At 45.6% G+C, this 12,834-nt stretch overlaps 1 protein-coding gene and 1 pseudogene across 4 annotated transcripts in view; both read left to right on the forward strand.

The window, feature by feature from the left end:
• Window positions 1-572: 572 nt before the first annotated feature.
• Henmt1 (HEN methyltransferase 1) overlaps window positions 573-12,834 on the forward strand; it is a 22,614-nt gene continuing 10,352 nt past the window's right edge. Inside the window, exons 1-5 of one of the 3 annotated variants that reach the window (XM_021158785.1) lie at window positions 573-938; window positions 1,781-1,930; window positions 3,237-3,365; window positions 11,432-11,544; window positions 12,385-12,519. In XM_021158785.1, the coding sequence (XP_021014444.1) occupies window positions 1,907-1,930; window positions 3,237-3,365; window positions 11,432-11,544; window positions 12,385-12,519 (401 nt within the window). In that variant the 5' untranslated portion in view covers window positions 573-938; window positions 1,781-1,906. Of the gene's footprint in view, window positions 939-1,780; window positions 1,931-3,236; window positions 3,366-11,431; window positions 11,545-12,384; window positions 12,520-12,834 lie in introns of those variants that run through there. The other 2 variants (XM_021158786.1, XR_002377579.1) reach the window with 2 other exon arrangements.
• Window positions 7,466-10,347, forward strand: LOC110291573 (annotated as a pseudogene). The gene has a single exon (XR_002377580.1). The product of XR_002377580.1 is annotated as an McKusick-Kaufman/Bardet-Biedl syndromes putative chaperonin pseudogene (transcript).

Raw genomic sequence — 12,834 nt, forward strand, 5'->3', positions numbered from 1 at the left:
GGCTTTTTTTTTTCTCTTAGAGGCAAGTGTAGACCAGCATTCTTTAGTACTGGAAGCTTTTCTTACATTTCTGAACCTAACACCAAGCGCTGACACTTAAAGGCATGCATTACCATGTCCAGATTATTTATGGTAAACACAAGTTTTGGAATAAATGAATGAATGAATATTTAAGACAAGGGTCTTATGCTGACATGCTGACTAAGCCGGCCTTCAACACTGTGACTCTGAATTCCTGATTCTGCCCCAACCTCCCCACTATGATCGGATTACAGGAATGTGCCCAGTTGGCTCAGGTTTTGCTTTTAAAGCAGGTTCCTTCCCCGTCCCCTCTTTTCTCCCACTCCCATCTCAGGTGCTTCTTCGGTTGCATACAGCAAGTGTAAAATTGACGGAAAGGAAACACTACACATTTTCTAAGATCAGACAGCCCTTAAAGTGTATATGGTTAAAAAAAAAAAAGTTCAGAGCGTAAAAGGCCCTCGTGCCATTCTGGGCCAGCAGGCTCGCGCTGAGCCCACCTGCCCCTTCTGTGGCCTGCCATTGGCCCGGACGACGTTCACGTCTCTTCCGCGCACGAGGAGCCTCGCACCCGGGACGCCACGGACCTAACAGCCACCGAGCACGCAGTCTGGCCGCCAGTCTGGGTCGCATCCAACAGTCGCCGCAGGGGCAGGTCGCCGCAGCGCGAGGGTCTGGGATGCTGTGGGGCTGAGGGTCGTGGTCCTCCCCAGGGTTCGGAAGATCGGTGGGAAAATGTCTTCAGGGCATGCGCCACAGCGGCCGTTAAATGACCCAAAACCGACACCCTGGAGGCGGCAGCCGGGAGGCATGGGGCCGGAGCATGGCCGGGCTTCGCACGCCCAGCGAGGACCCTGAGGGTGCAGAGCGCAGGCGCGAGGCGCAGGGCCAGCCAGCGGCCAGGTGCGGCCAGCCAGGTGCGGAGCACGGGTGGAGCAGCAGCGCGGCTGCGCGGGCGTCGCGGGGGCGTCGGGGGGCGTCGGGGGGCGTCAGGGGCGGGGCCCGCAGCCACACGGTTCTGGGCGGAGCTTTGTCTGAGTGGCTTGCTTTCCGGGATGGATTTGCTTCTTGCCGGTGGGTGAGTGATGCTGGGGGTTGATGAGGACTGGAGATGGAAACTAACATCCCTAGTTACCCCCTGCACCCCAACCCCCCAGCTGAGGTTCATAACACACACCAGGAAACCCCTGAAAAGCTGGTAGTTGACCTCTTGTTTACTTGAGATTAAGTTCTAGTTGATAGGAACTTGTGTGATAGAGTAACAACATTCAAGTCCGAGCGAGTGAATTGGGTCCGTGTTGCAGCGTCATTGGCTTATTAGGGGCATCCACTGCACCCCGGATTCGTTTGACCATGTTTGAGAAGTTTCTGAAAGCACAATGGATGAGGTTGAGATTTTGAGAATGATGTTGAACTTCTGACTCTCCACCCTTCCCTGTGCTGAGTTACTGCCGAGCACCAGAGTCTGGTTTTATGCGGTGTTGGGGAGAGCTGATATGCTTCAGGCTTGCTGTGTAAGCATTCTACCAACCGAGCAGCATCCATAACACAAGGCCGAGGATCTTAGCAATAGCGTGAATCACACTGAACTAGTAATGGTTAATACATGAGTATTATCACACTTTGCTCAGTTGCATGGTTTTAGAACCCGCCGTCAGTATCTCAATAGTTGCCGGGAGAACTCTGTGGGCAAGTGTTAACAGAGGAGAAAAGGCGGCAGAATGCCTACCCCTTTCATCTGGGCCATCGTTTCTTCCAGGCATCTCGTGTGAAAAGGGATTACTTGGCGTTTACAGCTGAGTTGCCGCTGATTCTGATACAGAGCCCAGAGGATAAATCTGCATTATTCTTATTTTTTTTTGTCACAATAGAAGTCGGAAACAAAATGGAAATGGCAGAAAACATACCGGTAAATGCTACCCTCCTTACCCACCCACATGGGTCTTAGAGGGGTGTACTATGGAGAAATGACAGGCCATCCTATTAGGTCCTTGCATCTCTCCCCAGGGTGTTGAACTAAATAACATTGACATCAGTGAAATACCCACATTTGATGCATAGAAAGTAAAACCACAGTTGTTAGTTTCTTAAAAATATATCTCTAAAGTGCAAATGGGTCATCTGGAGATTTTATTTTTCCTTTTCTTTACCTAGGAAGTTTCAAGTGTAGAGTCTTATCTGAGATCCGTTGAAACCCAAGGCTTTGCATTTCTAAGTTTCCAGGAAGATGTTATACTCGTTGAGGGACCATGCTTGGTGAGCAAGGCTGAATCTCCTTGCCGTGTAGCATCTGGGCACTTGACATTTGGCTAGTGCAACTGAGCAAGGAACTGAGCTTTACCTTGATTAGTTTTAGCATTAACAAGTGTGAAACTCTGGGTTCAGTCTCCAGCATAGCTCAAGAGAGGGGGAGAGGAGACTGGGGCTTGGTTGCATGTGCGGGGTGTATTTTATTGTATCGCTGGGGATGGAGGCCAGTGCCACACGCATGGAAGACAAGTGGTCTGCCACTAATCTACATCCAAGCCCCACGTGCAATTTGCTTTTATTGGATATCGTTACTCTAGATTCAGGTTTGTCTTGGTTTAGTCCTTTATAGTCCTTGTAGGAATAGTAGGGACAGCTATTGCAGGCACATCTTACATTTCTTTTTCTCTTAGATCTGCTGAAGGAAAAAAAAAAGGGGGGTATTGTGATTTAGGACAGTTGCCACAAGAACAGTGGGGCTTAACTCTGGGTCAGTAAAGTGAGGACAGCTGAAGATGGAGATACACAGATAGAGATGCAGGCAAGGAGTAGTGTATGGGAAGATAGGGTGAGTGCTTAGAAATGAGGAAGAAACATGAAGGTGGGAAACCAATTAGAATTCTTGCTAAAACTGGCCCATGCAGTCCCAAGACTGGGATCCAGACTCAGATCAAAGCCTGCTAGAGAAGAGACCTCAGTAGTTTGAGCGAAGCCTGGGAGGTTGAGAGAGTTGGTTTCGTAGTCTTTGGTCTGTCTAGACCACCGTCCTTGGCAGTTTACAAAGTAAAGAGGTCCCTGACGTTTACCTACAGGCAGCAGGAACGCCCACTTAGCGCACACTGCAAGGCGGCACTGCTCAGCAGCCTTAAGTCTGAGCTGCTGCTGCCCAGATTGATCCTTTTGCTTTCTTCTTCTGTCTAAAGTCACGTGTGATTGAGACCTTTGTGTTGTTGTTTAAAATCTTGCAGTGCAATAGTGTGGTTGGTGGCAATTTTAAAGAAGTTTGTCCAGAGAAAGTAATTCGGTTCAAACCACCATTATACAAACAACGGTATCAGTTTGTTAGAGATTTAGTGGATCGCCATGAACCCAAGAAGGTAATTATTATTATTATTATTAAACTGTTAAGACTGCCCCTATTAAAGTGGTTTATCAAATATACTGTAAGATACCCGCCCCCTCACCTCTCACCCAAGTATTTGGGATTACAAACAAGGGCTCTGGTGTGCTAGGCAAGCTGACTAGCGACTTTCCCAGCCTGAATGATTTGGGGTGTTGGATATGATTATAGTACCCTGTATACAAGTAGAAAACTGTCAGAAAGAAAGAAAAAGACACGTGGTTTTGTAGGTTGCATAGTCTGACTTCTACCTTATAGGCTCAAGCAATCCTCTTGCCTCAACTTCTCCAAGCATAGACTACTGGTGTGCCCAGCAGGAGAAACTTCAAAATGGTTATTGCAATAGGGAGAAAACCTTAAGGCAGGAGGAGCTCCACGTGTTTCAGAGTTAAGGAGGTTTTTTTTTTTTTAATTTATTTTTTAAACCGTGGAGACATGAACAAAGTCACAAATTGGGAAAGTCATTATAATAATCCCAAGGGCCAGCAACGGCATTTTTAACATTGAGGGCAGCTTAGTTATGGTTATGTATTTTTGGGTACAGGGTCTTATGGCTCACACTGGCTCCGACTCCACTCTCCAGCCTCTCCCTCCCGAGTTTGTGACTACAGAGTTTGCCAGGACACCTGCTGGACACCCCGTCCAACCAGACTGTTTTGTATATAAGGTCTGGCTAGAGTGATCTTGCTTTCTTGCTTTCCATTTTAGCCTTATTCTTTCCCCTGACAGTAGTGGGGCTCCAGGCATTTCCCAGTCTGGTTGGGAAGGATCATTGAGGAAAAACTATTTCTTCAGTTTGGGGAGGCAAGGTTCAGTGGCATGAGGGGGGTGGGGGTTGGAGAGAAGTTTTAGGAAAGTGTGGTTATGGGGAATTTTGGGAACAAATAGTAATTTTCAACATTGAGGCTGGGAGTGGAAACACAGTCTTACCTGAGTCTTAATGGAGGAAGGCCGTTCTCTGCAGTGACCCCTTTCCTGGAACATGAAGTGTAGATGAGTCTCTTTAGCCCTGTACAGGGTGCTCAGAGCTCAGGTGGAAATCACCTTGCTAGCAGGTGAGATGGCTCAGCCAGTACAGGCATTTGTTGCCAAGTCTTATGACCCGAGTTCAAATCCCCAGGATCCTCCTGGTAGAAGCTGAGCAAACTGATTTCCACAGGTCCTCTGACCTCCATATATGTAGTGTGGTAAGCAATAGAAATGACCAATATTAAAAAGAGTTCCCATAAGTTTTTTTTTTATTATTGGGTATTTATTTCATTTACATTTCCAATGCTATCCCAAAAGTCCCACACACCCTCCCACACCCACACCCCCACCCACCCACTCCCACTTCTTGGCCCTGGAGTTCCCCTGTACTGAGGCATATAAAGTCTGCACGACCAATGGGCCTCTCTATCCACTGATTGCCGACCAGGTCATCTTCTGATTCATATGCAGCCAGAGACAGGAGCTCTGGGGTGGGGGGGGGTACTGGTTAGTTCATATTGTTGTTCCACCTATAGGGTTGCAGATCCCCCCAGCTCCCTGGGTACTTCCTCCAGCTCCTCCATTGGGGGCCCTGTAATCTATCCAATAGCTGACTGTGAGCATCCACTTCTGTATTTGCTAGGCCCCGGCATAGTCTCACAAGAGACAGCTATATCAGNGCATCTATGGTTCCAGATTTCTTTCCTAGGGTTTCTATCTCCATCGTTGCCTCACTTTGGGTTTTCTTTATTGTGTCCACTTCCCTTTTTAGGTCTAGTATGGTTTTGTTCATTTCCATCACCTGTTTGGATGTGTTTTCCACTTTTTCTTCAAGGACTTGTAACTCTTTAGCAGTGTTCTCCTGTATTTCTTTAAGTGAGTTATTAAAGTCCCTCTTGATGTCCTCTACCGTCATCATGAGATATGCCTTTAAATCCGGGTCTAGCTTTTCGTGTGTGTTGGGGTACCCAGGACTAGCTGAGGTGGGAGTGCTGGGTTCTGATGACAGTGAGTGGTCTTGGTTTCTGTTAGTAAGATTCTTACGTCTGCCTTTTGTCATCTGGTAATCTCTGGAGTCAGTTGTTATAGTTTTCTCTGGTTAGAGCTTGTTCCTTTTGTGATTCTGTTAGCCTCTACCAGCAGACATAGGAGACTAGCTCTCTCCTGAGTTTCAATGGATAGAACACTCTCTGCAGGCAAGCTCTCCTCTTGCAGAGAAGGTGCACAGATATCTGTCGATTGGATTTGCCTCCTGGCAGAAGATGAGGGCCTGAAACTGGTCCTGTCCCAGAAGCTGTTAGCTTCTGTAGTCCATACTCTCACCTGTGCAGACTAGTCTAGGCGGGAACCGGGAAGGAAGATGGCTCCCACAGATGCTCCGCCAAAGCCCTCCCCGGCGGGTTGAACACCTCTCCTCTGGCAGGGAAGGTGCCTGGATGTCTGGAGCCTGTGCAGACTAGTTTCGGCAGGATCCGGGAACCAAGATGTCTCCAGCAGATGTTCTGGTAATGGCCTCTCAGGCTCGGTGGACACCCCTCCTCTGGCAGGGAAGGTGCCCGGATGTCTGGAGCCTGAAGTGGGGCTTGCCTTAGAAGCTCTGTGGCTCCTGCCTGACCCAGAAGCTGTTTGCTTCTGTAGTCCACACTCTCACCTGTGCAGACTAGTCTTGGCAGGATCCGGGAACCAAGATGTCTCCGGCAGATGTTCCGGCAATGGCTTTCCTGGCCGGGCAGACGCCTCTCCTCTGGCAGGGAAGGTGCCCAGATGTCTGGAGCGCGGAATGGGGTCTGCCATAGAAGCTCCAAGTTTTTTTTTTTTCTTTGAAAAAAAAAAAAAGGTTTATTTGAAGCCTTGCGTGGTGGTGTATATCTTTAATCCCAGAACTCAAGAGGCAGAGGCAGGTGGATCTCTGAGTTCGAGGCCAGCCTGGTCCATAGAATTCTAGGTCAGCCAGGGCTACACAGAGAAACCCTGTCTCCAAAAACCAAACCAAACCAAACCAAATAAACCAACCAAATCTGTCTGTGTGTGTCTGTTTGTATGTTCGTGTGCCAGAAGACATTAGATACCCTGGTACTATGTGCTACCTTGTATGGATGCTGGGAACTGAACCTGGGTCCTCTGAAAGAGCAGACAGCATTACTAACTTCTGAACCACTTCTCCAGACCTCTTTGCTAAAATTTAAATGTGAGGCAAGTCTTGTTTTTTGAAGTTGGTTTTAATGTTATAGATTCCATATTTCTGGAATATTCTATTGGAATATCAGGCAGTATTGCAATATTGTGGCCAGAGGTACTGTGGTTCTTTACATATTAGATGGTAAGTGGGCCAGGGTGGCACACATGTCTAACCCCAGGTGAACTTTAAGGTTGCAGGCTGAAGCAGGAGGTTTGCTTAAGTGCTGGAGTTTTGAGGCCAGCCTGAGCTACACAGTGGGATTCTAACTCAAAAGCAAAAACTGCCCAATCAAAGTTGCAGCAGGTCAGATGATAATGAGCCTGTCCATCAACTTTGGAACAAAGTCGTAGTTTCATAGATAAAGTACCTGGTGATTATGCTAATGAGCCTGGTGTGGCTGTAGATCAGATTCCAGTAAGGTGAAGGGTTCTTTCGCTTCCCAGTGTGGAGGACTGGGTTAAGCGGCCTTCTCTCACAGACTTTCTTTAGGTATACTCCTAGTTTGCAAATGTTCACACACCTGCCTTGGTGGCCTTTTAAGCAAATCTGGTCACTTGAAGAGTCTGAAGTGACTTATTTTTGGTAGCTCAGAGTTCAATATGGAATTTCACATGGCTCAGTGTGATTGTTTTCTTAAACAATTTGAGAAATTGGGACTGGAGATGTAGCCCAGCTTGTAGACTGCTGGCCTAGCATGCACAAAGCCCCGTGTTCCATGTCCAGTATCTTGGTGCAATGGTTTAAGCCAATAAACCTAGGACTTTTAGAACTTAGGTTGTAGAGGCAAAAGGATTAGAAATTCAAGGTCAGCTCTGGCTACATATCAAGTTTGAGGTCAGATTAGACCATAGGAGACCCTGTCTCAATAAATAAATTAATACATAAACAAACATAAAGAAGGAATTAAGAAATTAAATTACTCGAAGCGCGGTTTCTGGCTTCTGGTGGTGAAGGCGGCCTGACCTAGAGGTGCAGCTGCTGGTGGGCAGGTGTGCTGATGTCAACAGACTATGAGCTTTCAGAACCTCTGGAGAGAGTACAAAGTTCTGATGGTTATGGTACCGTTAATCGGGTTCATACATTTGGGGTGGCACAGAATCAAAAGCAGCCCTGTCTTCCAAGTTCCTAAGGACGATACCACTGAGCTGGATAGTCTGGGACTTGCAAGTCCATCAAAGAGCCAATCCTAGGAGAAGTAGCAGGCTTGCAGTTTTCAGAAAGAAGCAACTTTGAATGTGAACTTGATAATAAAAGAAGAAATGAAAAAGCCCAGTTGGATTAGAAAGAACTGGCTTCTTGTGGCTGGGGTGACTTTCATAGGCGTCCATCTTGGAACATACTTTATACAGAGAGTTGCAAAAGAGTCTGTGAGGTCTGAGGCCAGAGACAGACAAAAGAGTGTTGAAGAATGAAGCAAAATAAAGACTTTGGATTATTAATGTCATTAAATTAATCTATGCTGGTTATTGTCTGAAACCACTTGATTTTGTAGCTGGTAATGCTGCATGTGCAGACTCATACCTGGAGGTCTTTAATGTTCAAACACATGACAGTGCAATAAAATGAAAACCATATGAACAAACTGAAGCTGCCTTCACAAGTTACACCTGAAGCAGGATATCTCGGTTAGAAGCTAAGAAGCCATCGTTGTGTAAAACTGAACCATTGACAAGTGAGAAAGTCAGGTCCACACTTTCTGTCTTGAAAGGAGTCATAGCCTCATGCTATGGCCCTTCAGGGAGGCTGAAGCAGCTACACAATGGATTGGGAGGTTGTGTGTGCACAACCTCACATCCTCAGCCCTGCTTCGAAACCTTTCAGTCATCCATCCCGTATTAAAAGTCCTAACGTCATCCGTGCAGAATCACGCGTCCTGCTTCAGTGACTGCGGCTTATTCACAGCCATTCTGTGCTGCAACTTGATTGAAAATATTCAAAGACTAGATTTGACACCCGCAACTGCTATTAAATTAAATAAATACCTCTTGAGTCTCTGTACCAGTTATCTCAAGTCTGAAGCCTGTAGTTGTCGAATCCCAGTTGACTTCAGAAGTACACATACCTTTCTCAGCTTGGTACACAGTATCTTAACAAGCAAACCAGCCTGTATGCTCTCCAGAAAGGAAAGAGATCACGTAGGTGCTTTGATTTTGAAAGCTTTTTTACTTAGAATTCCAGAAAGTACAGAAGAACGAATGGTTTTAGGGAGGAGTATAATTGTTCCCTTAAAGGGCCAAAGAGTTACAGATTCTACTGTATTACCTGGATTACTCATTGAAGCATCAGAAGTTCAACTAAGGAGGTTATTACCCACTCAAAAGTCAAGTGACCTTAGGGTGGCACTCTTCTGTACATCTTTATCTGGAGATTTTTCTAATGCTGGAGAAGGAACGGTGGTGGTCCATCACCAAGTGTCCCTTGAGAATGCAGTTTTAGAGCAGTTGCTTAATCTAGGAAGGCAACTAGTCACTGATCATGTAGACCTTGTCCTGTGCCAAAAAGTAATACACCCATCTTTGAAACAGTTCCTCGGTGAGCATCACATTATTGCCATCGACAGAGTTGGAGTGACTCTGATGGAATCTCTAAGCAAAGTGACAGGAGCAACGCCTATTGGTTCTCTAAACCCAATAGTTTCTACTATTTATGGAAGTGTGAAAGATGTGTGCTCTGCAAGATTTGGCTCCAAACATTTTTTCCATCTTCTTCCTAATGAGGCCACTGTCTGCAGCTTGCTTCTCTGCAGCAGAAATGACACTGCCTGGGAGGAGCTGAAGCTCACATGTCAAACAGCAATGCACGTCTTGCAGTTAACAATCAAGGAACCATGGGTTTTATTGGGAGGTGGCTGTACAGAAACACACTTGGCTGCATATGTCAGACACAAGGTTCATCACAAGGCAGAAGCTATTGTCAGAGATGATGGGTGTTCTCAGGCAAAGCTGCATGTTGCTGCTGAAGCATTTTGCAGTGCTCTGGAGTCCGTTGCTGGCTCTTTGGAACATGATGGTGGTGAAATCCTCATTGACATGAAGTATGGACACCTTTGGTCCTGTCAAGCAGATTCTGCCTCTGTTGGTAACTGGTCAGATACGCTGTCACGGTGTGGCTGTGGTTTGTACAACAGCCAAGAAGAGCTCAACTGGTCTGTCTTAAGAAGCACTTTTCATCCTTTTGCACCACAAACCTGCCTTCCACAGGCAGCTTTGGGCTCAGCCAGTAACCTGACTGTGGACTGCTTCACTGCCAAGCTGAGTGGCCTACAGGCGGCTGTAGAGACAGCCAATTTGATTTTAGATCTTTCATATGTCATTGAAGATAAAAACTAATGTAAGAGAATGGCATATATATGTTCTAAAGCAAACTAGTTGAGGTGTCTAAGAGAGCTTATTGTTCTCTCCCAAAGGCCTGTGCTCCATAGGTGAACAGATGACCTGTAAAAGTATACTTGTATACATAAGGAAGATTACGGTTGTTAAATAGAAATTCTTGATGCCTTTATTATCATCACCATCACCCCACTTTTGGTGTCCTCACACACGTTGAAGTTTGGAGGTTTATGGACACTAAATAATAGGTCACCTGGGAAAATGGAAATTACCTTGATGCTGCTTCTCCAAGTTGTACCAAGAAGGGAAGACCTGTACCTTTCCACTGGCAGGAGAGGAGTCTCCACTTTTCACAATACCATTGTTAGTTCTGTACATTAGCTTTTTGTAAAGCTTGATCCTTCCTTGATGTTACATTGCTGCTCTCATTTTAAATATTGTATGAATTTATTGGTATATTTTAATAAAATGATCTGTGTTCCTTAAAAAAAAAAGAAATTAAATTACTCTATATAAGAAAGGAATGGAAACAGAGTTTCAGCAAGCAGAGGTTTTTTTTTTTTTTAAGCAAGCTTTGTTTCTGACGCATGATGTTAAAACTCCAACCTGTGCTGGGCATGGTGCCACAGACCTGTAGTTTCAACACACTCAGGCAGAGGCAGGAGGATTGCTGTGAGTTTGAGGTCAGCCTGGTCTGCAAAGTGAGTTCCAGGCCAGTAAGGAGTACACATTGAGATCCTATCTAAAACAAACCAAACCAAAAGCAACAAACCAAAAAAAAAAAGACTCAACTTATGACTCGTGCTTTGTAGCTGAGGGTAACTTTGAACTCCTCGTCTCCCTGCCTCTCCTTTTGCCGCGTGCTAGGTTTATGGGTCTGTGCTATCACTCCTGGTTCACTGGGAGCTGGGAACGGGACCCAGGGCTTCAGGCATGCTAGGCAGGCACTTTAGCAATCTAATTACAACTCCAGCCCAACATGTGATTCTGAATGGGAAAACTGGACTTCCCTGGACCCCCTAAGGCAGGGTCTCATATCCTAGCTGCCTTCAAACATAATTTTGTGTCTCAGCATCCCCAGTGCTAGGGTTATAGGCAGAAGACTACCATGCCTTTTATCTTCCTTGTGTCAGATATAGAAAGTAGCAACTGTTCTGATTAGGAATAACTCTGTATCATCCTTCCACATAATAACTTTATGTTTTCACTACTGATACACAGTCTCCCAGGGAGGCAGGACACACACACACACACACACACACACACACACACACACACACACACACGTGGATGGAGGTCCCAAAAAGGTTAACAGTGTCTTCCTCTATCACAAATTAGGTATGTTTTTGAGATAGGTTTCTCACTGACCCTGGATATGTCAGATTTGGCCAGGCTGTAGGTAGGATTACAGGCACATACTGTCACCTGACTTTAGATAGGTGCTGGGGATCTGAACTTGGCTCCTTATTCTAGCACTTCACACTCCCCCCCCCCGCCCCCTGTTTTAAAAGCTCACACCTTTCTGGCTATGAATGTCTTGCAAATGATGCTGTGTCTCATCTATAGGTTGCCGACCTGGGATGTGGCGATACCAAGCTCCTAAAGCTGCTAAAAATCTACCCATGCATTCAACTGCTTGTTGGGGTAGATATCAATGAAGAAAAATTGCATTCAAATGGGTAATACTTCTAGTACTATGGTTTGGATGGGGTTTGTCTCCCCAAGTGCTTGTGTTGGAAGCCTGGTCCCCAGAGTGGTAGTAGAGCTATGGAGAAATGAGGTATAGTCATAGGTCATTGGGTCTTTTCTATAATAAGTTCTCTCTCTCTCTCTCTCTCTCTCTCTCTCTCTCTCTCTCTCTCTCTCCAGACATGCTATTATGATATAGTGCAGGATGCCCTTATTTTAAATTTGCCGTGTGCTACCATGCCTGGTTTAAAGCCTGTCTCTAAGGTGTGGGTTAGGTCTCTCGACTGTGTCATTCTGAGGGAGGACTGTAAAGCCTGCATGTGCTTGGTCCCTTCACACCACACTCCCCTTTCTACTCTCTGATACATGTTAGATTTCTAGATCATTTTGAGACCTGCTCTTCTAAAGAGCAGAGAGCCAAAATATCTCTGATCCAAAGAGAGGCAAAGCATCACAGTGAGAACCACGTTGAACGTTAAGATCTTGTTCATCCTGCCTAACTTCCCACTGTGGAAGGAAGTTGCCCGATGGCCTAGTGTTTAGTACAAGAAGAGAAAAATAGGCCAAGTTAGAGTCACATCAGTGTAGGCAAAAGGTGATAATTTGGGTTCTATAGCTGTAGCTGTCAGAATTCCTTTTCTTTTTTTTTTTTTTTTCCGTGATGTTGGGGATCATGGTAACTCCAGATCCACCCCAGCAGGATTTTGAGTTTCAGGGCCTCTCCTCGTTTAGCTGGGTAAGCCCTCGTTTGCCACTGAGCTGTAATCAGCCCCAAGGTTGCTAAGTCGGGCATTTGCCAGTGTCTCTAACTTAACAATATTCTTTTGCAGGCATCGCTTGTCTCCCTATTTGGGGGAGTTTGTAAAACCCCGAGATCTAGATTTGACTGTCACCTTGTATCATGGCTCTGTTGTGGAGAGAGACTCCCGCTTGCTTGGATTCGATTTGATAACATGCATTGAATTGTAAGTCTGAAAGCTGTAGAAACTGTTCATTTTGGAAAATCTGAAAGAACTAGCCTTAGAAATCAATGTGGAAATAACAAATAAGAAAAGAAAAATAAGAAAAGAAAAATGGCTTGTCACTTGGATGTATTTTTTTACTTTTAGCATTTTACTTGGGAATTCCAAATATGAAGACAATTCCAAAAATAGACATTCATATACTCACCACACAGCCAGCTGTTAACGCGTCTCTTCTCTTGCTTATTGGGTTACATGTGCACTCTCTTCCTCTACACAGTGGGGTTTTTTCCTTGAGATAATTAAGGGAAAATATAT

Source organism: Mus caroli, chromosome 3 (assembly GCF_900094665.2).
Source record: "Mus caroli chromosome 3, CAROLI_EIJ_v1.1, whole genome shotgun sequence".
Lineage (NCBI taxonomy): Eukaryota > Metazoa > Chordata > Mammalia > Rodentia > Muridae > Mus > Mus caroli.